The sequence below is a fragment of the Centruroides vittatus genome, unplaced genomic scaffold, assembly GCF_030686945.1.
Source record: "Centruroides vittatus isolate TY-2023 unplaced genomic scaffold, ASM3068694v2 contig_874, whole genome shotgun sequence".
Taxonomy (NCBI): domain Eukaryota; kingdom Metazoa; phylum Arthropoda; class Arachnida; order Scorpiones; family Buthidae; genus Centruroides; species Centruroides vittatus.
In genome coordinates this window covers 2,083,753-2,110,536 of record NW_027122566.1, presented here as the reverse complement: position 1 = coordinate 2,110,536, position 26,784 = coordinate 2,083,753, and the positions used below count along the sequence as shown (strand labels likewise).

Genomic DNA, 26,784 nt, shown 5'->3' with positions numbered 1-26,784 from the left:
GTAATGAAAATTTAAGAAGAGAATGGGTAACCAGCCATGCATGTAGCTGTACCAGCTGGATAAATAACCTTGCTATCATTAGACACACAAATCCATATAATCCATATAAAATGATTACTTGCAGATAGAGTTTGTGATGTCTCTACATTTGTTTTAAGGACACAAATGTTTTGTGACAATTTATCAATTAAAATTTCACCTACTTCACATCACTTGAAAAATAACTTTAAGAGTCAAGACACCTACAATTAAGCATTTCTTGGTAATCATAGGCTTTACTTTTAATAAAATATTCAAATATAGCTGGATATTCCAAAGGTGATTCTTGTGTTATTATTCCACAATTTTATAAAACTAATTGGTGAAAACAACTGTCCATCTGAAAATAAATTAGAAAATACAAGTTTGTAGAAGAAACTATGCAAAAATCTGAAAATCTTGCATTAGACTTAATTCTATGATATTCTGTGAATATTTTGGATTAAATGGCAATATAAGTATTTCCTGATAAATAATAACAGTGGAACAATGGAATATTAGTAGGGTTACCATGCATCCGTATTTAGTATGGACAGGCTCTGTTCGTGTTCATACCATACTTGGAAAAAATGAACAAAATGCCCACACCTTTCAATTGATTAAGCAGTTAATAGTTAAATCATAACCACTTAGATTTAATTTGACAAAGGGTGCTAAATTTTTGATAATTATTATTGCATTTGTTGGCTACGTGGCAACATTGTATAAGCAAATGTAACAGCTCTGTTGCTTAGAGAACGTGCACATTCATTATAACATTTTTTTTTAAATTCAATAATACTTGTTGTCTAAGTGGTAAATTAGTTTTCTTATATTTAAACTTGTATCCTGTGCCCTGAAGGAAAGTGTAAATTGAAATTTTACATTATATGCAAACATTTACTAGATTGAAAAATATGAATAAATTCCTTTTATTTTGTCTTGCTGTCTGAGTACTTTTAATGCTAACCTGTCCATATTTTGCATCAACTGTTATGGTAACCCTAACATTAGTGAAATTATAGAAGCCAATTTTGCCAATTATTTTCTAGAGAGAAAAAAATTAAAAAATAGGATTTAGGCTTTCTTTATTTTACTTTCATTAAATTTTTTTACTTAAATTTTTATCAGTTTAAGTTATTTCCCCACCATGCAAGTAGTAGGCTTTTTTGTTTACGTTAGAAAAAATTTAAACTTGTGCAAAAACGATTGAAAACACTATAATTTAAAATATAAAACTTTTATCAATTACTAACAGTGGTCATTATAAACAAATTTCTATTAGTCATTTCAAAACCAATTATAATCTGCAGTTCTGATTTTCTTGCAATATCTTAATAGCAGTGCAACAGTGGTGCTACAGTATGGGAAAATATCAATACATAAACCTTCTCTGGAAACTTAGAGACCTATTTTCTTTCAGGTATCCATATTTAAAGTCTCAATGAAAGACAATTCCTTAAAACATCCAAATGGTAAAAACAAATTTGCAAATAATGAGGTAGCAATTGTTTATCTACCTTCGAATGTTATATCCCTTATACAACCATTCAACCAAAGAATAATCATATCCTTTAAAGCTAATTCTATGATATTTATCAAACATATTGAGATCTTGGACAGTGACAACCATCTCAGCACTTTTCATTTTAAAAGAACTTCACAAAAGTTGACAATCTTTCCTAATAAAATAGGCAGTGGAGAGCACCAAAGATAACTGCAATAGAAGACCACTGCATAAATAAAAGCAGAGGAATTGGTAACATAAGATTTGAGGATTTAGAAGAGGAGGACATCAATGACTTAACTGATCGGCAGACAATAGTATTATAAATGATGATCTGAAAGAATTTATTTGTTCAAATTCTGAGAATGAAGTTGAGGAGAAACAACTCCAAGACAAGAAACAAAATCTCATGCAGGCAACGTGTGATGATGAGTGTCTTACAAACTTTTACAAATACAAAAACAATCTGATTCATACATTGAAATTTAAGGAAAGACTTAGTATTTTAATACCTAAAACAAAAAAGCAGCAGCTTCCCATCATCATATTCCACCAAAAGACAACATAACAATGCATAACACTCCTAGTGCCATTGAATCTGACTCTTTGGTCAGCAAACTCTGTTTCCTCAATTTCTGACATTACAAACACAAAGAACTACAGACAAGTGAATGGTACTCACTACACAGTGAACTAAATGTAGAATAGATCTTTCCAATTAGAAAGGGTTAGTCTAGCTTCAGTTGACATTGAACTCTGTCTGTTGTGTTAAATGTGTCTAATGTCCTTAAGTTGGCCAGTAGTGAACTGCTGCACATCCCACATACCTAATAAATGGGCAGGCAGCCTGTGAAAAATTATTAAATTCTCAATCAAAAATAAATAGCTGTTATTCCAAATCACTGCTGATCCTATGCAATTCCTATACAGTAATGATCACATAACTACAGATACTGGTGTTATCAGAAAGTTAAGTTTGGTTCACTAACTTTTTTACTTTCCTATATATCTTTATGCTATTTTATTAAATACTCTCTCTAAATATGGTAAGTAAAAGCATGTATATAACATGTACTTTCTAACATTTACTAACAGCTACAGACAACACAGAATATGTATAAATTATAAGCCCAATCACAAGGTAGTTAAATTTATAATCCCACACTTGTAGGAATAGTATCTACATTCTTCTGTCTGCTCAGAGAGCATTAAGTGTTATCTGTAGAAGTTCAAATTGTGCCAGGCTGAATATAATTTTAAAAAGTGAACTAAATGTTATTCATCATAGTAAAAACATAATTAAAACATTTAAAACACATTTTAATGTTTTTCTGTTAATTGTAAATAGTTGCATAAATGTCTGAGTAATCATCTGGAAATACTTGGAGCAGAACACAAATTTGTGCAGAATTTCATTTTATGTAACATTTTCTGACATTCAATCTTGCATAAATCAAGATTATAGTATATATTCATATTATGACTGTAATATATTTCATTATCTGTTGCATATTTTGTGTAAAGATTCATACTTGAACTTGCTCACAGTGTAATTGTTTGCATGGATAATGTCTATTGTATTATGTATAGTTTGATGATTTTACACCATTTAGTTTGACAATTATTGTTAAGCTTCCTGATATTGCATTGTAATATTTTTTAATGTTCCCAATACAGAAGCATACTCTATATTATGTAAAGTTCCAGATTATTTCTTTATAGAAACTTTAATCATTTGCTTATCTTAGGAACATTATGTTTTGCAATTTATATAATGTCTATTCATCATACATGTTAAAATTCTACAATTCTATCTAATTTCAAATTTTATATTCCTATTAGAAATTATTTAAACTTCTTTTCTATTCTTCCATAAAAACCCTTCAACAGAAATCAATTAAAGAACAATTTCGTTATAATTTGGTAAATTTGAAATGGAATAAAAACTTAATATAATACTAATAGTCTGCTGCAAATTATATTATAAAACAGATATAACAAAATAAATAAAAATATAGTAATAAATTAATTTCTTGTTGAAAACATGTGAGAATAAAGCTGTCAAAACATTTAAAACAATTTTCAAAATAAAAATATATTAAATTTTATATCTACTATTTTTCATATCAAAACACGTTAAATGAAATGTCAGATAAATTATTTATCTGTGAAAATGTATTAATTAGTCAGGTAACTAAAAGTAAAAAAAGATCAGATGAATATTCTGAAATATCTTTTCCCTCCTTGAAGAAATGATGCTATATGCAAATATAGCATCACTTCTTCATTTGTATTTACCTAAAAATAATTGTGGTAACTAGCAAATAGCTTATCTTTTTATTACATCATCAAAAATATTTAAAAAATTAAAAGGCATTTTACAATGTTATTTTTAACCCTATAGTTAATTTTACCAATTAAATCTCAATCTATCTATCAATACTGAAAATATGTTAAGGTAACGACTGACTAATAACATAGCAAATAAATATCTCTTTTAATAAAGCACAAATGCTTTATTCATTTTTTCAAAAATCTTATCAGCACTTTTGACTTATATGATAGCAGTGTGTGTTAAGGTACTTTTGCTGGTTTGCAAAATAACAGATTTGAATTTTAACCAATTCCCACAATAAGCAACTTCTTACAAATTAATTTTATTGTACCAACATATAACTTTGAGAATTGATAGTGATAATGAGATTTTAATTGATGCTGATCATGTTACAATATATAGATATCCAACAGATGAGAGTTATTATTTGAAATCATTTGCCAATAATAAACAATATGAAATGATAAGTCAGCTGCAAACATTTACTTTACGTATAAAAATATTAACTATTAGAAATAATATAAATTCTTGTCAAATGGTCTTAAAATTTTGTGATATTAATGTAGATCTTAATGTTTTCTCTCAAACTTAAATTACATTTTGAATTTAAATACAAGAGAAAATATTAGGTCAAACAGTAAAGCACTAAATTATGATTTGCTGTTTCTATGCTTCAATCATCTTAACACTTACATTATTATTATTTGTTAAAAATGATGTTAAGAAGTAAAAATCCATGTTCAACTGTGTTGATTATAAGAGAAATGTTTACATGTGCAACTGAAAAATAAAATTCAATCTCTAGTTTCATCAATAGCAATTATATCATTAAATCATATATATTATAATTATGAGACTTTACAATCCACACTTGTTATGACAGATTATATAATTAGTTTAAAGTAAATGTGTAAGAAAATAAATATGATATTTTAATACTGATTTTAAATTTCTATTTTTAAACTAACACACAAAAAAGTTATCAATAAAATACATTTTTAGTGTAATAATATTTCATATTCATCAATTGTTTTTGGATCAACTGATTAGAAAAAAAATGAGTAGCATGACAATCAAGTCAATAAATGTATAGATTGGAAGTTTAGTTCCTGAAAGATGATTTTTCTTCTTTCCACTTTTTTTTAATGTTTTTATTTTATAAATTTAATTTTACTTCCATTCTAAAAGTAAATTAATCTATATTTTTCTTTTTTTTTAAATAATGACATACTATTATATTCAGCAATTTTCTTTGTAAAATATAAAATATTATTTGTAAATATTATAAATATAAAGATAAAATTGAATCTTTATAAAATAAAACCTATTCTTTATAAATTATATAAGGATGTAATTTTTACAAACATATTTAAAACCTTAAAATATTGTAAGTTAAATAAAATATTCATGGAAAATAATTATTAAATAAGTATTTTAATATTTATCTCAAATTAAAATGATGTCTCAACTTACATTTTGGAAAAGTGATTAAAAATTTTCATTTGTTTCTTATATTTAAATATATTTTATATAGTTTTAAAAACCAAATTATTATAGCTATTTATATAAATTTATGAATTTCAAATAAATTCATTACCTTGGAAGGATAATTTTTTCTTCTTCAACTAATGTGGCAAAATCATTAAAGGCTTGATATTTTATATTTTGAGGAGGGAATTTAAAAGGAGTTCGGCCAAAATTAAAATTACATTGTTGAAATAACATAAAACTTGCTGCAGCAAAATATCCTGACCTAAAAATTTATTAATAAAATAAAATATCTTAATTAAAGTTTGAATATATTTAAAAAATTCTGATAAATAGCATTTTTTAATAAAATTATTAAAATTATAATATATTAATGTAAATAATTTTATCATTTAATTGCAAAAAATAAAATGAAATAAGTGGGCTTCATTGCTCGAAGTTTTCCACTAAATTTTCCAATCTTGGACTACCATTTCTGCAGACATGGTCACAAAGTTTTGAAATGACAGGCATTCCCAATTCCCTCATTGATACAACTAAAGATGACCATTTCTTCAGCCTTCTGATGGATTTAGAAAGTGATGATGCTTCAGATGATGAGACTGATATCAAGAGCAGAAGTGAGTAAACACAGTGCATGATAATTTTTGACTATCAGTGTATTGTGTTCAAGTAAATAAATCTTTGATCATCAGTAAAGAATTAATAAATTTGTGAAACTATTAAAGTGTAAATTAGCACAAAATTAGCACAAATTTGTGATTTGTGCTAGGTGATTTCTTCAAGCATGCTGTTTAACTGCAAGTTTGGCAACACTGAAATTTTTACTAATTCTTAATACAGTATTAAAGCAGTGACTTTTGCGCAATGTTAACATAATTTTGTGTGTAATAACTCCACCCAGTTTTAGACTGTAAAAATCTGCAAAAAATGTGGGGCCAATACATGAGTAAATACAGTATTATATATAAAACTAAAGACCATCAGTTTGAACCAAATCATTCAATAGCTTTATTTGTTTGTTTCTTACTACTAAATGATCAATCAATATAGTTTTTGTATTTATGATCTGGACTTATTTGGTAATTACAAACATTTCTGTATTTCAAAGAGGTATCTCTGGCTCAGCCAGCAGTCTGATTCAGTTTTAACATGATCTTGTTAAGATCATTACGGTCAAACCTAATAGTGGTGCACACAAGATTTAATCGTGGGAGGAGCAGAGTTGAATTGATAAAAAATTTTTAATGTGAAATTCAATAAAATTCCTACCTTATGTGACTGCTGATTCATAAGTAATATAGAAACAGAACATACAACACAATATAAATAAAAAATGAATTTTAATTAGGAAAATATTTTTGGAAAATTTATAGTGTGTTTTTCCTATTACTTTGGAGGGTGCCAGGCCTTCTTGGCCTACTCTCTCGGTGTGCCACTGATGCTACATATCAGTGGTTGGAGAGATCTAATTAGCCAGTCCAACTTATGAATATCTTTACCTTCATACAATCTGAACCCTGTGAAGTTGAGTATTATCATCCATTAGAAGAAAGTGAGGATCAACAGCTCCCTGAGAAAGCCTGATAGAGCAGCAGGATGCAATCCCTATAGAGTACAGTACACAAACTGCCTCTCTTGAACAAATGGAAGTGTGTATGCCCATTTATTATGATGCCCCCACACCAGTGGTTTACTAGTGTGGGGGCATCATATCACGTATGTAATACACATGTGGCATACCACATATGTAATACACATACATGGCATGCCACTTTACTGTTGATTCATTGTTTTGACAGTCATTTGTAATTATTGTTGTTTTCATTTTCCTTAATTTTTCACCACCCAAACTTACAGGTATAGCTAAGCAATTAAGTATATATTAAAATAAATATCATTAATATTAAGTTATGTTTTAATAAGTAATTGGCAAATACTTAATGTAGATATTTTGCTTTCTGCTAAAATGAATATACCATAAAACAAGCCTGGCCAACAAATCAACTGCAATTGACCAGTTGATTATAATGTCATTTTTGGTCAGCCATAAATAATACAGACTAGTGAAATGTTAAAAACATTTGTAATTTTCATGGAAATAGTAATTCCATATTTTCTATGGAACTATTGCTAAGGTGTTGATAGAAATGTTCTCTGCAAGATATGTTGCCATTTGTTTCTAATTACAGTATAATGAAAAGCACATGTGCAAATACTAAACAGGAAAACATGTTGTTTGCATGATTCATCATAGCTCAATATATAATAGGTTATGATGAGTAATGTGTAGTGCCATCTGTTATCAGATTTTATTTACAAACTAGCTGTGTTACCTGTTGTTGACAGGAGTTACTTATTTTGTGTAATTATAATTACTTACCTAAAGAGTACATCTGCAGAGAATTGTTTGTTACAGATTCATAATACTCTTATTAAAGATGTGGGATATTTTCTAGATAAACTTATTGAATAACCTTCTGATATACAACATTTTGTGTTTTATTATCAGTAGCACAAATGAACAGAAATTTGCAAATACTAACACGTTGGCATGCAACATAGAGTTGGCCAAATGAAGGCACTTCAAAGCTTTTTTTAAGCCAAAAAAAGCATATTATTCCATGTATGCTCAGAGTCACTCTCAGAGACTCGCAGAACTAAGCCTAGCCTGTCTTGAAGACAGGTTCTCTGAAACTCTAGGCTTTTCCTCGAAGATTGTTTCTGAGTAGGCATAATTTTCGCTCACACAAATAAATAAAACTCATGTAAATACAGTTAGGCCTAATGAATCACGAACACAATATGTAATGGTTCGAAAAACCTGCCATATGTACAGTACACATATTGCCATCTAGCAAGATGATGTCACTTTTTTTAATGCCTCAAAGATTTTGCAAATTAACTAATTATTTTTTAATATTAGTTCTTCAAATATAATAGAAAACTTCAGTAATACACATTTCTTGTAAATAATTCCTTGACAGGAAGTACATATTCATGTGTCACCATCTAGTGAAGAGAGAGACAAATAGATAGACAGAAATCCATTACATTTTAATTTAATTAATGTAGATTTTGAGATGATTTGTAGCTATAAACCTTCTCTTGAACCGACAGATTCAAAATATAGTAAAGCATCGATTATCCAACCCCTGATCAACTGTCACATCGGTTAACTGACCGCATTCTAGTCCAAGGTCCTTGGTTCTAGTCAGCAAATTCAAATGTCTGCTAGTGATGTGGTGCTACAATATTTGGCTATGTCTTGGCTACTTTAATATTATTTTTGTTAAATTTTTGAGTATTTTAGCTGGCAACACTGGCTCGACTATGAAAGGGAGGCCAGTTTTTAAATGTGGCTTACTTTTTTTAACGACGCTATCCAATTGCTGTTTTTAAAATGTGTGCAAGATTTAGTGGCAAAAAAACGAGTGTCAGCTGTGAAGCAAAAGAAAATTTTGGACTTCTTTTTCTAATGTATAGGCCTACTTTATGTAAAATATGTAACCCGAATATACTTTTTTGTTTTATATTTTTCAATATACAGTACAGTACTGTATTTATTTTGTGGAAAATAAAGAAATAATTTTTAACAATACAATAGCGACGATTGTTATTTAAAAAAACTTTTGTTAGGCTTAACATCGATGAAAATTCAATGTGAAGTAGGTTAATAGGATATATTAATATACTATTTACATGGGATATACTAATATATTATACTAATAATGTATTTTTTCATACTTTTCGGTTATCCTTTTTTCAGTTATCCGACCAACCCCAGTCCCCAATTGAGTCGGATAATTGATGCTCTACTGTATGAAGTTTGGTTAAAATATGTTCAGGCAAAAAATGTAATGTCATAATGAATACATATATATGCAAAGTTTCTACTAGATCAGAAATTGGGAAGTGAATGAAAATTCAGTTATTTTATCACAACAGACATTGAATTATCAAAAGTAAATAAAACAGACAGATGGAGTAAGTAAATAAAAAAATGAATAAAAAAATAAAAAATTCATACATTTATAATCTTGTGTTTTGTTTTTATCTTTTTTAAAATCTAAGAAAGTCCACCCAGACAAAATTCTACATTCAAAAAGAGGATATATATGCAAAAAAAGAGAAAGTGTGGTAATCTAAATGTATGCAGTTCAAGTTAAAATATTTATTTGTTTCTAATGAGTAAAAAATTTCATAACTAAAAATAATTATCTACATATTATAACAATTTCTTAATTTTAAATTTGCTATAGATTTAGTATTAATTGAAGGTTAACTTATTACTGTATAATCAAAAGTCAGTATGAAGGATTACTGTTGTATTTTGCAGGTAACAAGTTTCAGTAAGTTTATGTAATTGTTAATAATTCATATACACCTAATTCTTTTTTACACAATTTATTTCCATTAACACTGTGCAAGAAAAAGCCATCTTTGTTTTTTTTTACACGTTATTTCCTCTGACACAATTTAAAAATTATCATCAATGTGAGCAAACGAAACAAAAGGAAGAAAAAGAGTTGATGAAAAATAAGTTATTGTATATAAGTTAAGTTCATATAAGGTTTTCAAGTATTGCATCATTCAATCAGTTAATTTTTGAAGTATCATTAGCTCACAACATTTTTGTCAGAGTGAAGTGCATAAGTTGTGCTGTTAGGTGTATTAAAAAATAAAGAAGTAGATATTTTTAACAAGTTTGTGGTACATATTTTAATTAGAATTTTTACAATAGATTACGAGTAAAAATGTCTAAAATAACAAAGAAAAGAAAAAGGAAAGCCATTTTGTTAGAAACAAAAATAAATCGCTTGGACCACCTTAAGAGCGGTGAAAGTTTAATATCTGTGGGCAAAAGTTTTGGCCTAAAACTTGGTGCAAGAGTGGAAAATCATTTTTTAAAAATTAATCCAAATGTAGAATGTGCTGTAAAATTCCAACAAGATTAGATTTGTTTAGCTGGGTATCAAGAATTGTACAAAGAACTTGCAGAACCAAAAGAACAAAATTACAACAAAACAAACATTGTTTAATTTTAATTTCATCAAAAATAACCTGAGTGGAAGTAGCAGGAAAAAAAAAAAAACAGAACTGTTATTATGAACAGAAAAGTAGATGAAAATGAGAGTTTAGGTGGTGAGAGTTCAAATGTCAAGTTATGAAGGCAATTTGCTAGCCAGATTTTCAGACAACAGATTTTCTGACAAAAAAGTCAACACCACAAGAACTTTTGAATAGTAGTCAATCTATTCAAAATGTTATAATTGGACAAAAATCTTCATTGGATTCAAACTTGGCAGATATGGTAGATCTCACTAGCGAGGATAACAATTTTGGTTCATCTGATTGTAAATGTATTATTTGTCACTATTATGAAATAGCGACGAATAATAACCAATATTATTTCTTATATTTTTTATTGAAAATGTTTAATTTTTTTTCTTTTTGCAATATTAATTTTATTTTAGTTAGAATATAATTGAAATGTGTATGAATTTTATTTTGCTGTCAAATATGCACAGTAAATGTATTTTATGTAGATAAGTATATATACATACATATATGCTTTTGTCTCTTCTTTTACACTGTCTCTTCTGAAATATAGTTCTTTATTTCATCTTACATGGTTTTTAAATAACTTTGAACACATCTCCCATTTTACTATAGGAAATGTATATTTTTTTTGCAGTTTTTTACATGATTTTTTGAGAAATATATTTTCCTTGTAAAAATAATTGGGTGTATATACTAGTGAACAAAAAATTTAATTATTCTTAATTTGAAAAATCCTGTTCTAATAATTTTTACATTGTCATCATCATCATCATCATTCTTAATTAAGATTAAGATAATTATTTTTAATCATTTGTATTTAAAACTTGTAAATTTGATTCAAATATAAATTATTTAAAAAGTCTGCTATAGCATTTCTTTATTAAAACAGTTTCCACATTAAAATTTTAGTATTAATTAATTACTTTTTCTAAATAAATGAAGCTTTAAAAGAAACAAAGTATTAAATATTCCTTAGTGTAATAAAAAATATATATTTAATTTAAATCAATAAGGATTTTTAATTAATATATGACAATCAAAATTAACTGATAAACAGAGATCATATCAATTATAATTAATTATGTTAAATATTCAATTTTATAACTACATTTACCAGAGTGTTTTTCACACAGCCATGTTTTTATATTTGTAATTTATAATATAAAATACTTTTTTCTAGATTCAAATCACTATTTCAGAGTATTAATTGAAAAACTAATACTTTTAATTGTAATTTACGTTATTTATTAATTTATTCATATTGATCTATAATTCAAATCTATATCTAGATTCAATTTTAGAATTTCACTTACTTTGCACATCGAAAAACTTGATTACATGGCTTAAGTGGATAACCATTTAAATAGAATATAATTTTGTACTTTTCCAGGTCTAATAATGTTCCCAAGATATCTCCTGTTTAAAAATTTCTTTAAATTTTATAAATTTATCTACATTTATTTTCAGTATAAATTAAGAATTTGTATGTACCTGGTTTCCATGCAGGATGACTGTGAGGATGGCTAGATGCATTGTACCAAATTACTTGCCTGCAACCATCATATGCTAGAGAATATTCATCATCTCCAATTCCATATCCTTCCTAGTGATTAAAAAAGAATATTTTATTTAAATATTCATAATGTATTATATATAAATTTTTTAATATAATGCCCATACTTTACCAGACTTTTATCGGATTTAATATACTGTCCATATTTGATATTTAATTAGGCAAAATATAAGTTCCTAATGTAACATATTTACACAATTTCAGTTCAATATTTACACAATATTCACACAAAATTAGATGATAAACTATTGGATTTACATATAATTATTCTCATAAACAAATCTTCAAGACACAACTGTTTCATTTTAAAATGTAAATTTCTATATTAAATAAAAGATATTCATGTGTTAAAAAATGATATATGTTATATATTTAGCCAATCTTAATTATTAAAAGCTTTTTCAAACTGAATTCTGCGAAGAGTTTTTTTTGGAATTAAAATACAATAAATTAGTACAAATACCAAATTCCTAATTTTCTGTCACGAGAAAATTTTTAAACAGATTGTTGTTGAAAATTATGTAAAATACAATAAATACTAAGAAAAAAGTAAAACGATGAACCCCTTTTTGGGATGAGACTATGTCTCGAAGACTGTGAGCAATGCATGTGCAAATCTCACACTTGTGCCTGTTTGTAGAAACAGTCTCAGCCTTTTGTGTTTTCTTTAGACCCAGTTCTCGGTCCCCTGACTACCTACAAGTCTGGTTTATTTTGTGTGTGCATGATTTGGGCACCGAATATTCTGTGCCAAATTGCAACTCCTGACATGTATTCCTTCATATCTCTAAGGTATGCAGCCATTGACAGCAGCACAATTTTAGAGAAGAGACATAGTCTTGTCAACTAATACTTTCAACTGTATTAAAAGATTTTGTCAAAAAGTGTCAAAATTTAAACACAGTATAACCTCCAAATAGTGAACACAGTCAGGACCAAGAAGTTTGTCCACTACATGCTTGAAAGGTGCATGCTGGCAGCCATATTGTATTTTAACCTGGTCATTATAAAGTAAAGAATATGATAAATTACAAAAACATCAAATTTGCATTAAGAATGTGAGAATACCAAAAAGTATACATGACATATATAATTAAAAAATATATATAGTATATTACAGTATTTATCTTTTCAGCTGTAAAAATCACATTTTAATTGAATTCTAAATAGCAAACGGATTGTATAGGATACTTTAAATGGAACATAAAAATTACAACAAAATATAAACTTTCTTTAATTATTAATTCATCAAAAACAACCTAAGCGGAAGTAACGGGACAAAACTGTTATTACAAACAGAAAAGTGGATAAAAGTCAGGTTTAGGTGGTGAGAGTTCAAATGTCAAGTTACGAAGGCAATTTTCTAACCACTTCAAGGGGTAAGAAATGTATTGGTATTCTTGCATTTATAATGTCATTTATGATCTAAGCAACTAATAAAAATCGATATAGTGATTCGTCTACTTTGTAATTATCGAGTTGGTGTAATTTTTCAAACATTTTTGCGATTTTCAATAAATGATTTATTAAAAATTACTTGAGTAACTTATGAGATAAATGCAAGAAAACTGAATATCTTCCTACAGTTTAAAATGATTGGCAAATTGCCTTTGAACTTTCACCAAATAAATGCTGTTGTCTTAACCTTAAAACTGTTTCTTTTTCATTAACACTGTGAGATCGGGAAGATAAGGATCGATAGTTTGTGAAATTATTTAAATTTATAATTTAATGTTACATTATAAAATAATGTTTTATAATATTTGGCAATGATTCAAAAAAAGTTTCCGTTGAAAAACTTCCTGGTCGATGATGTCAAGATACATCAAAACTTTCGATTTCATCTGTATGGGCAGAAATCCCTAATGTTAGAATCTAAGAAAGATACAACTTTAATCAACATTCAATGTGGAATGTTATATGATAAAAATTTGGTCAATAAGAATTTAGACATTGAAAAAAATCCACAATATATTAAGTTGTAAAAAACGAAAGTTCTATCGAAATCAACGGAAGTAGACTTCCTTTCATCGACAGAGTTGAGATGAATCATTAGAATCATCATTGTGGGCCGCTTGTCTCTGTAAAAACGGGATGTTTTAGCACCAAAATGCACAGTCCTGAGGATAGGAGAAGCCATACTAAATCGGCACAATTCCTTAAAGACAATACGTCATACTGTAATTTAGGCGCAGTTCCTGGGAGATCAAGTCGACACCGGAATGAGCCATACTAGTTAGGCAGTTCAAGGAGTCTATTTTGGAAGACAGAATCGCCATACAGTAATTTGACATACTTGTTAAGTGCAGCCATATCAACATTATCAGGGCAGTTTGTGAAGATAGAATCTCACCACCATTCTCAAGTCAAAGTGTTTAAGGTAGTAGAAATTACTATACGTTTGTAACTCTCTCTCATCCGTGCATTAGTATTAGATATAGTGCGAAATAGGTTATTTTTAGATTGTTAATACAGGTATATCTCGCCTTACGTTGGTAATTGGTTCCAGGAGAGGCGATGTAAGTCAAATTTACTTGTGTAGTTACGATGTAAGTTGAAACTACGGTGGAAAACGCCAATAACGAACACTTAAAGATCGCTAAATAAGATGACAACACAGAAACACAGATGTTTTCATGTTTCGTTCTCTAGAATTTATGATGATATATAACATTTACTGTAAATGTACATATTTTAATATGATTTTATGTGCTTTTAACGCTTTTCTAGTGATATTATGACTTCAATATTTGTGGCGGACTGATGTAAAGTCGAATAAAATGACTTAAACTGGATTTTTATTTTTCCATATACTTTTTTGACAAATGATGTATAATCGGGAGTGACTCAAAACGACGTAAGTCGAGGTATAATTAGTTAATCTCCATATTTATTTGTTTTAAATTTACTTTGTATATATTTTGTAATTATTTTAGTTAAGTTTCAATAAATATAATTTTTGTTTAATTTAAATTGGACTTAGAATAATTCATTTATCTCGCACTCTCATACGTAATACCATAGCCCTGTTTAAGATAGATTAATACACTTGGTGATACCGTGTACAATAAAACCGATCACCTGGTGTTGGGAATCTTGACGTTTTAGGAGAAAGAGGATTTTGCGATTTTCGATCTCTGCATTATAAATTTGCATTAATTTAAGTCCCTCCTACCACTTGGAACCGCAAGGTAACCATCTCCTAAATTGGATAACACAAATCAGAGAACTGTTCTTACAGTGTCATGTAAGCGGTATAGTGATCACAAAGATATCTCTATACCCTCGGCTGCTCTCACAACACTATACTACGGTTCTTGTCAAATGAATGAATAACTTTGGAAAAGTCTATGATTTCTTGGTACCATAAGCTTAATTCCAACAATAAGACAGAGGTTTAATAGCATTAATATGTATGACGATAAGTGGTGATTGACAATTTAACCAGATTAATCTTTTCTAACAAATACAGAATATTGTTTGGATTTTTTCAACCTGCCCTCCTCTCTTACTCCTATTTTAAGCCAGTCTTTATTTGATGCCTATGGTCAAAATTTGTTGTCTGAAAGAGTATTTGAACTGATTCATTGTTTTAGTTTTAAAATATTTCATATGTAATTAATTATTTCAGAATATTGAATATTGTGTTTTTGTAAGATAGATTATAGACAACGGTGTTCATTATTTAGAGTATCCACTATTTAGAGGTAAATATTATAGATGTCCTATTTGACAGGTCTGGGGAACTGTAAAAATGTCTGTTAAGTAGAGGTGTCTGCTATTCAGAAACGTCTGTTAATGGAGGTTTCAATGTATATTCAAATAAATTAATTCTTAAAAAAAACTAGAAACAGGCATTTTTTATGAACTTTTTTCATAAATATTCATATTTCCATTATTTACATTAGAAATAAGATCTGCAACCATCTATTTTGCTTTAAAATATTAACAAAATTTTAATCCCAAACCATATGTACAAGTTAAATATTTTCTTGTTTTTAATTATATCTTTTTCATATTTGTTTATGATTTTAACATTGTAAATGAAATAAAAACTTTTGAATACATTAAATACTTTGTGAGTTACATTCTCTTCAAATGCTACTATTGTTTATTGCATATCTATAGTAATAATTTATTCATGATAAAAAAAAATAAAGTAAAACTAAATATAAATGTTTTCAATTGGAATCTTATAAAATCTTTTTTTAGAATAATTTCACTCATTTTTTTAGCAGTATATTTAACTTCTTTACCACAAGAAAAATGATAAACTAAAATGAGTACAAAGATGTATGTCTGATGATGGTAAGAAAACTACATGAACATATAACTCATTACATAAGTATTATAATAATGATGATGTTTGCAGAAAATAAAGAAAAATAAAATTTCTAAAGTTTAATTATTTGAAATTTTACTAATAGAGGGTAAAAATTTATAACAAACGATTACTACTGAAATAAATTTTTATGAAAATTTAAAAAATATAAACTTACATGATTTAGAAATTTACTATCTTTCGTAGCCCATCCAATTTGCATTACACCAGGTGTTACAATCATAACTTCATAATACCAGATACCATTATCAACTGGAAATGTACATCTAACACTTTCAAAGGAAGAAGCATCACATCTTGCCTATGCAAAAAAACACAATGATATAAATGACTGTGTCAAAAAACTAGTATATAAAAGTACCATATACAATAAACATAATCAGTTTAATTTATAATATAACTAGCAGATGAGCCCAGCGTTGCTCAGACAAAAAGTAACAATAGCAAAGATTAAGATTATTACATTACAGCTGATCTTACCTGTTTTCACCGAGTGCAAGAATTAGTCCCCCCCTCTTGTGAGACTAATTAGAAAATTTTTAGATATCTGCTTACCACACCAGGATAATGATAATTAAGACTCATTGCAACCACTAACCAGTGCATAGTAACTAAGTGATGAATAATAAACATACTTTCTCTCTCTCCTCCACAGTGGAAATTTCAAAAAATCCCTTCTTAATATGCATTCTCATGGCATACCCTATTAAAACGCAATCAAAAACGCAAAAAACTGCATCTAAGATAGTATAATAGAAGCCGAGCCAAGTTCTTCATGATAAGCTTTAATCCTGTCCCTCTCCCCCGAGGGGAATTTCGAAAAATTGCTTCTTAGTGTATGTTCTCGTGACGTACCGTGTACCAAATTTCAACTTTCAACTCCTAACCATTTGGACTCTGCACTTATTATCATCATTATCAACCCATCTCAATTATATTATAAGATATATGAAATTAAATAAAATTTATTTTATTACTTTCTTCTAAGTTAAAAGTTAATTATATTTTAAATTGTATACAAATGTTACTTTAATTAATATATAATAAATTTCTGTAATATAGAGTTTAAATAATAAAACAAATAAATCAAAACAATTATGACATTATCTTCAGTTTCAATTTCATTAGTAAAATGCAGAAAATAATGTGTAAAAAAATAAAACATTGCATAGTCAAGCTATAACTATTGCTTTAAATCTATATAATTATTTTTTAGTTGTCAAAGTTCATGATATAAAAATGAAATAAATAATGAGGTTGTAGCTTTAGGATGGCAATTGTCATGTCATGTCTTAATCATCAAAATTCTTTAAAATAGAGTCAGGGAATAATTACTGCAAATTTATCAGCTTTCAAAATATGGGTACAAATTCAAGTAGGTGTGCCTAATAGCAATTATGCCATGACTGAATACACAGAAAATGAAAAGAAAAATGCTAATGGCAAGGTATGTATAAAATAAATTGACATACCTTAAAGAAAATGTTCTATTATCACGAAACTCAGCACACACAATGGGTATGCAAGATTTGCAATGAAAATTTAATATTTTGTTTAAGTCTTTTTAATTAGAACACAGCGACAACATAATGTACTAAAATACTTACTATGTACACATAGTTAGTACCAGTTAATTCCCTCTCGTGGCAATATAACCTGTTATCTAGAGCAGCATCAAGTCAACTAACAGTATAATGTCTTATGACAGATTCAATCAGATGTTCTGCGACTGCTGGGTTAGTTTGTTCACATTCTGTATTGGCTGTAATTGCTTTCCTAGCATCTTCCACACATGCTTAATTAGTGAGAGGTCTGGGGAGCTGGTTGGCCATGGAAAGATATGAACTCCACGAGGATATTCAGAGATTCTTGCTGTTTGAGACCTGGCATTATCATGCTGGTAAATACCCCTAGAAGGTGTGACATCATAGGTACTATAATTGATTGTAGAATGTTGTCAATGTACTTACATAGGGTAAAAGTATCTTAATTATAGCAATACTAGGGGATTTCTGGAACACCACCATTCTAAATGATACTATCTATACTGACAGTATAAACAGTTAGCAGTAATTGCCTTAGGGAATCGTGGGAATGAAGTCCTGTCTCTTCCAGGCAATACCAAACGATGTCCCTTGATACTACAGGCTGCATAGAGAAAGGTATGTAATGTCATCTCTTATAACTGTATGAGCCATTTAAGCACTGGTCACTCTGGGACATCCAGATTCTTTATGATGGCTATAAGTACCCTTCTGCATCCACTGCTGTCAATATTGTCTTACTGTTGCATTGCTTCTTCCTTTTCTCAAACCTGTAATGTAACCTCTCTTAAACTCACTTACACATTAATTGCATTTACTGCCAACAGAGGTACTGTTGAAGCATCTTTACAGACTAGAAAACACAAACAACCCTGTCAAATCTGTCTGTCAGTGCAAATAGTACTCCTTATATAAACCCAAGAATATGCTCTTAATTGCACTCTGTGAACATTCAATGTGTTCACTGTCAAAAAAATTTTGATCATTTGTCTACTTAGCAAATGGCATTTGCATGCCAAGTTTCATGGTTCTTGCTCTATTTTTTAAAACTGCAATGATATTTTTGCAACAGGTTGTATGTCTGTGGTGCATAAAAGATCTTTCATGTTTTCTAAATATGCTCTTAGAAATTTTAGACAAGGAAAAACTTGCTGTAATTGCAATTTAAAATCAGCATATAATATGCTCCATTGCATAATCTACAAGAAGCTTTCAAACACACAACCTATAGGTTAGCTGCACAAAATACTAAATAAATTTTGTAAAAAATTAATAGATACAAAAATAAATTTTGCATTTATTAATTAAATATTGGATATCAACATGAAGTAATAAAAAGTGAAAGCAAAAAATTTTGAAAATTATGGGCAAAAGATATAAAAATTTAAGAATATAAATTTAAATACAAACATAAAAAACATGCTAATTTCCTCTAAAAAGTGGCTATTTTTTAAAAATATGACACTAATAAATTACACAACTGAATTATATAATTTATTTTTAACTGTCTCAAAAACAAAAACCTTTAAAATACAGCAAGTCCTCACTTAACATCATTGATATGTTTTTGGAAACTGACATTAAGCAAAACAACATATAATGAAACCAATTTTATCAAGGATATAAACAAGATGTAATTTGGCTAATATTATTCTAATTTAATTATGTTTGCAACCTCTAGCACTTATTTCCCCATTTTGTAGAAAAATTCATCAATAATAATTAAAAATAATTACAAATGTACTTGCATCTTTCCTTGATGACATTAAATGAGGACTTTCTATATCCTATACTACAGAAGTTATGAGAACAGACTAATCTGAGGGCCTAGACAGTCAAAATCTCTCACCAAAACATACTTAAAAATATTTTAGTAACAAGAAAAGAATGTTCATTTTAACTAAATAATCCTATATTTATAGGTATAGTATTTTGTTCAGCAAGTAAAATATCCCAAGGTTAAAAAGTACAATTTATTCAATTCTTTCTTCTACATATGCATTTCAGGTTGATGTGAACTCTCAACCCCTCTCTTCAGTGCTATGTAATTTGTACATATTTTTTTTTTGTACGTAGAAGATATAGCACTGAAGAGGGGTTGAGAGTTCACATCAACCTGAAATGCATATGTAGAAGAAAGAATTGAATACATTGTACTTTTTAACCTTGGGATATTTTACTTGCTGAACAAAATACTATACCTATAAATATAGGATTATTTAGTTAAAATGCATAAGAATACAGCAAACCTATAATTAAGAAAATAATGTGTAAAATAAATCCATTGCAAAAGTGTATCATAAACAATGAACAATCGACTCTGTGAGAACCCAAGTTCAGACAAATTCGTGAGTTAGAATTCTAATAAATGTCATTCAGAAAAATCAAGATTTGACTCTGCCACTTGTAAAAATGACCAAATGTCAACAAAACAGGAAAAAGAACTTATTTTCACAAATATAAAACAATTGTATTATAGTTGTTAAAATCATTAAAATTCTTAATGTTGTCAAAGAAAACATTATAGTTTAAGACATGAACAAACATATGAAAGTTTCATCAATATTACTCCGTCTGAGTTGAAGCAAGGTGTCATGTTGAATAATGGAGATTGACCTTTCTTGTGTCAAATCTAGTTGTCTGGTTTCATCTGGATACAGAACATGGACCAATTGGGAAGAGATAGGAGACTATTGGGACCATTCAAATCAGTTAATTCAGGAATAAAATCCTTTATATAATCCAGATTTCAAGAACACAGAGTTAATTCTGCTGAGTTCATCATGTTCCAAGCTGTTTGTCCTGTGTGCCTGTGTTCTATTTGTTTCTGCATCCTCTCATCTTCAACTTAATCTCTGCTCCACCACAATTATCTGGCCTAATTTCTAACCAGTCTCTGTATGTCCCACATCCAGAGTTGGCTACCAAGCTGCCTGGAGTTGCTGAATCACCAAAGACAATTAATTATAGACTAAACTTTTCTCAAAGCAAAACAACTGCCAGATTAGATTGAGCTATATTACTGCTACTATTAATACTTAATAGCAGCACTAATATAGCAGATCTAATCTGGACTATCAGGCATAAGGATGTTTATTTTTGAACTTTCTTTGAGTGTATGGTCTTTGAGAAGTTTTCAACAGATTAGTGTAAGCATTGTGTGTTTTAAGTAAACAGGTACTAATTTGTTTACTTAAAACAAGTACAGTAATACCCCGAACTTACGCGATAGGTGGGACCAAGCAATAACTGTGTAAGTCGAATTCGTGTAAGTCGGGGTATAATATTGCATATAAATACATACAAATTATTTTTAATTGGGGCTGGAGACTAAAGAAAACAATAATTTAGAAAAAAAAAGGTTTAATAAAATCTTAGATAATATATGTGTATAACAAATTATATTATTAAAATCGTAAACCGAAGTTATTTTGATGTAAAAGTCTTCATAAAATCTAACAAATTCATCTGATGGCTCAAAGAGTTTTTTCCTCCCACAAAATTTCCTTGTAGCATGCTAATAATTTTTTTATTTCTTGTTTTGTAGAAGAAATGCACTCTTCTTTGGAGTCTATTTTCTAAAATTTGTAACCACTTTTCAATTGAACTAAGGCCTTTGTCAGTACTCTCAACGCAAACCAATTTGACCTACTTGAGGGACCTACCCAATAACCATAAAATATTTTATGGTTCTTTGTCTTCACCCCTTTCTTTATTCTGACTGCAATCTGTCGACATGAACGAACGTACGCTCCACAGTTGTGCAAGGACTTATTCGTACATTAATCACTTGATCGGATGAGGGTGCTTTGACCACTACGGTGTGTTTCGTCTGTGTCTCTCCACTTTTTCTAGATTAACGACAGCCTTTTGTCAAGTTTTCACAGCTTTGAGAATTTTTTCTTTACCTTTTATAGTTGTTCTGACCATCGATACCAGTAGATCACACTTCTTTGCCAATTCACAAATTTTCATTTTTGTATCAAAGTCTTTAATAATGTTATCTTTACATTCCAAAGATAAAGTTTTTCTTTTCTTGTTCGATGCAGAAGAATCAGTTCTACTTTGTTTGGATGACATAGCTACAATTTATTTTGTGTTATTTATTTCTCTGTTTGTTATATCTATGGAGACTTGAGAGACTCTGCTATGTGTCGATTCCATGCAACATGTCTGAACATGTAAGCTGAACAATAGTGTAGGGAGAGTGAGTAATCAAGAGGTGCGTGGTGCTTAAATAAAAGACAAATTGACGAGATTTGAATTTAGTGTAAGTTGGGATAGCGTAAGTCGAGGTATTACTGTAAAGGTGATTTGTCTCCATGTTATCCACCACTCCCATACAACATCCTTTACCCCTTGTTCTTCATGACACAATTTTGGTTTACCACACCTTCTTCCATCTTGTCAGCTCCTCATATTAATCATACTTTGATTACTGGTTTATTGACACAGTTATACTATTGCTAAGCCAAAGCACATTTCAATCTTATGCTCCTCTTTAATCAGCTACAATAAAAACATGATTATTGCTAAAATAACAGACATAACATATTTAGGGTGTCCTAACAACTATAATGTTTTTATAGAAACCATATTACAAAATATTTTTCTATAAAAAATCCGACTAAAAAGGGCTGTATAGTTAAAATGCATTTTGCTTAGCAATAGTATAAATGTGTCAGTAAACTAGTAACTAAACTATGATTAGTCTGTTTTATTGGTCTTGTAACCAGTGTAGTATAGAATAATCAGAATATCAGAATACAGACAAAAAAGCAAAACATTAATATAGATTTTCTGTATATTAAGTATTTTAATCTAGTACTAAGAAATTTAAATTAACCATGTAATCTTCAAAGTGCACATAATTGTTCAAAGGATGAAAACAATAGAATAGCAATAAAAATATAAAAATAAGGATTTCAGTTGCAGAAAAAATATATTGAAATTTTAATATATATATATTAAAATTTCAATGTAAACTATTTGAATTTATTATGTACGAAAAAAACAAGTAAACAGGACTTACAGTTAATCCATCAGCTGATATTTTTAAATATTCACTAACATCATTACTGTTGAGCATTGCATTTAATTTTGTGCGATCAACATGCTCATATGTAAAAGGCCTTCCCTAAAGTAAAAATAAATTTTTGAAAATTATATTTAAACACACACAAAACATAATAAATAAATAAATAAATATACATATATATATTTATTTATTTATATACATTAAAATGAAAAGATAATATGATTAATGATTAATAATAATGTACTTTGATACAATAATATTTCTTAATATATAATACTAGGCCAGTTGGTCAAGTGATTAAGGTGGCAGCCTACCTCTCTGGAGGACTCAGATCAAATCTGGATGGGTTGAAAAACTCCAGGAATTTTTCAAGTAGTAGTTCATCCATATACATTTGACCTCATCCCTTACTACCCAGCAACCCCATTGTAAGCCTGGCCATAAAGGGCTTGCTAAAAAACCCTCTTAGTTCTCACAGGTTAAAGAGTTAAAATTAAAAAAAAAAAAAATACATAATGCTAAAAGATTGTACAGTAGAGAGTTGTTAATCCGAATCAATTGGGGACTGGGGTTGTTCAGATTAGTGATTTGTTCGGACAACCGAAAAATATATTAACCTGTCTGATGTTCAAATTTTTCTCCGTTGCGTGTCACTTCGTGTTGAATTTTCGTCGATTTAGCCTATTATAGCCTCGATTTATTATAGCTATTATATATATTATAGCTATTATAGCTTATAGCCTCGATTATTTATAAAATTTTAATATAATAAATTTTTAATAATAAAAATTTTATAATAAATCGAGGCTATTGTATCGTTAAAAATTATTTCTTTATTTTGTACAAACAAAATAAATATATTGAAGAATATAAAAACATAAAAATTATACTTTAGAAGTAAATCTAGTATCAAAAACGTTTGATTCAGCATGACACAGTCCGACTGAAAATCGTTCGGATAACCGGCGATTTGGATTACCGGGGTTTGGATTAACGACTCTCTACTGTATTTGTTTTGCTAAAATTGATTTTTATATAAATGGCAATAGTATAACCATGCATATATTTTTATATGAATTTCAACTGTTGATTCAGATGAGCACTATTAGTATCTTTACACAATTCAATCTTTTAGTTCCATAAAAGATTCAAGATCTATAGAATTATTTTTCTATTATTTTTACTATTGAAGAATCATTGCAACTCATCTAGTATTTCTACAACTTTTCTTTGATAAAATGTCCAATTAACAAACAAACACAAAATAAAGAAAAAATATCCAAAATAAATCAAATTCACAAATAAAGTCGCTTAATCTGTTTCCATCATATCCAATTACGAGGGCTGTTCAGAAAGTTCGCGGCCTTGCCTATATGCGGCGCTGCGATCAATTTAATTTTTGGCGGGAATTATTCAGACATCTTTGCTAAAGATACAATACCAATTTCCGCTTGATTTGTCATAAAGTTTTGCCACGACCGCTTAGCAGATAGTTAGTGTGCAAGTGCTTTGTCAAAAATGGAGAAGACGAAGACTCGTGCGGTCATAAAATACCTGACGAAAAAAGGGTTGACCCCATCTCAAATCAAAGCTGACATGGATCAAGTTTTGGGAGAGTCTGCTCCTTCGTACACCACTGTGAAAAAATGGACAGCCCTTTTTAAATCTGGCAGAGAGAGTGTGGAAGATGACCCTCGCAGCGAACGGCTGTCAACTGCTGTCACTGCAGAAAATATCGACAAAGTTCACGATTTTGTGTTAGCAGATCACCGTTTGAAAACGCGTGAGATAGCTTAGACAACAGGCATCTCTGTCGACCGAGTGCACCACATCTTAACTGGAAATTTGGGTATGACGAAGGTCTCAGCAAGGTTGTTGCCACAATTGCTGACCGCCGAGCAAAATTGTGTTTGCACTTTGATGTCAAAGGAGTGTTTGGACTTCTACCAGAAAAATCCACAGGATTTCTTGCATTGGTTTGTGACTACTGATAAAATGTAGATCCATTACTACACTCCTGAAACAAAAGAACAGTCGAAGCAGTGGAAACACCACAGTTCGCCACCACCAAAGAAGGCAAAGACAGTTCCATCAGCGGGGAAAGTGATAGCTTCGGTTTTTTGGGATGCTAAAGGCATCATCTTTATTGACTACCTAGAAAGAGGAAAGACCATCAATGCTGTCTACTACTGTGAACTTTTGGAAAAACTGAAGAAAGAAATCGAAGAAAAGAGGCAACACTTGAAGAAAAAGAGTTCCGTTCCACCACGATAATGCACCTGCATATTCTGCCAGAACCTCCGAACAAAAGATAAACGAACTTCGCTTCCAATTAGTTCCACATCCACCGTACTCACCTGATTTGGCCCCCAGTGACTTCCCCCTTTTTCCAAACGTAAAAAAAATTTTGGCTGGAAAGAGATTCTACTCAAATGACGAAGTCATCTCTGAAGTGAATGAGTATTTTGCACACCTTGACAAATCGACCTATTGTGATGGCATAAAAAAGCTAGAACATCGCTGGAATAAGTGCATTGCTAATAAAGGAAACTATATTGAAAAATAAAAAAAGTTTTAACATTATTTTGTTTGTTGTTCTATTTGAGGCCGCGAACTTTCCGAACAGCCCTCGTAGTAATTTATAAAATATTCATTAAAACACTTATCAAAAATTTATCTAAGAGGTGAAAAATATTCTGGGTCTTGATGGATAAGTCAAAAACAACTGTAGATGCCAGTAAAGATATTCTGATGTAGATATATTTAACATACAGTAAAATATACAACTGAAAAAAATCCAAACTAGACAAAAGCAATTGTTATTATTATTATAAATAATTCATGAAATTAACATGCATAATTAATTTATATTATGTTTATAAAATATTTATAGATGTTGATTCAATTTCAGAAAAATGAAAACACAATCCTTTACATATTTTACATAAATTATTTAATAATAATTATGATATCAATGATTAAATTATCAAAATACTTAATGGATGAACTCAAAAATCTGTATAATGTTTTGTCATTTAAGTTAGTAATATTCAATCGAATTTAAAAATTTTTGAAGAGCAAAACACTGTTGTGATTGTCTTGGTTGATTTATTCCAGTGATTCCCAAACTTTTCTGAGCCACTATCTTCTTGGTTCCATGAACTTATACCCATGCTTCCAACTATACCCCAAAGCCAATAGCCCATTTTCCCTTGTGAGAGAAAGGGTTGAAAATATTGTTAGAAAAACTTTACTATGAACCTCAATACTTTTTCCCCTCTACATCTTAAAACCATTAAACTCAATATTTCTTACCTGCTTTAACAGAAGAAAGGGAAAGGTTGTCAGTGACTCCAACCCTTACCTATGGTCACCATTTGGCCAGTCCATGCCTTCAACGCCCCAATGCCTATTTGACTCTTTTTGCACCCCTAGATTAATTCACCGCCCACAGGAGGCAGTAGAACCCACTTTGGAAACTACTGATTTATTCTAAACTAATCTTGACATTATAGTTATCTCTATTAAATATAAATATTAAATAAATATTTTAATTTTATTCTATTTGTTACAACATACAGTAATACCTCGGTTATCGTCGGTTTCAGTTTTCATCGATTTTTTCGTGAAAAATTTGTCTCGGTTTTCGTCAATTGCCTCGGATTTTGTTAGCGTGCCCAAGTGACCTTACTGTTAATTTTGTGAAAACAAACAGTGACCCACATGTATTCCAGCTCAGTGTGGCATTATTTCTCATTCTGTGGGCATTACCCCACGATGACCCACCACTGGCCAATGTTTCCGTTCCCTGAACACTGAGAGTTCACACTTTGCCAGGATAGGCTGGTCATGTGGTTTTCCAGGTTTTCTCCACG

The 26,784-nt window shown here is 29.4% G+C and overlaps 1 protein-coding gene across 1 annotated transcript in view; it reads right to left on the bottom strand.

Annotated features, from left to right (window-relative positions):
• LOC136982930 (RING finger and SPRY domain-containing protein 1-like) overlaps positions 1 to 26,784 on the bottom strand; it is a 97,773-nt gene that overhangs the window by 33,345 nt on the left and 37,644 nt on the right. Inside the window, exons 9-13 of the mRNA XM_067279508.1 lie at positions 22,904 to 23,008; positions 16,485 to 16,628; positions 11,904 to 12,015; positions 11,726 to 11,828; positions 5,458 to 5,613 (exon numbers count right to left, since the gene is read on the bottom strand). Coding sequence (XP_067135609.1) covers positions 5,458 to 5,613; positions 11,726 to 11,828; positions 11,904 to 12,015; positions 16,485 to 16,628; positions 22,904 to 23,008 — 620 coding nt within the window. The remainder of the gene's footprint in view (positions 1 to 5,457; positions 5,614 to 11,725; positions 11,829 to 11,903; positions 12,016 to 16,484; positions 16,629 to 22,903; positions 23,009 to 26,784) is intronic.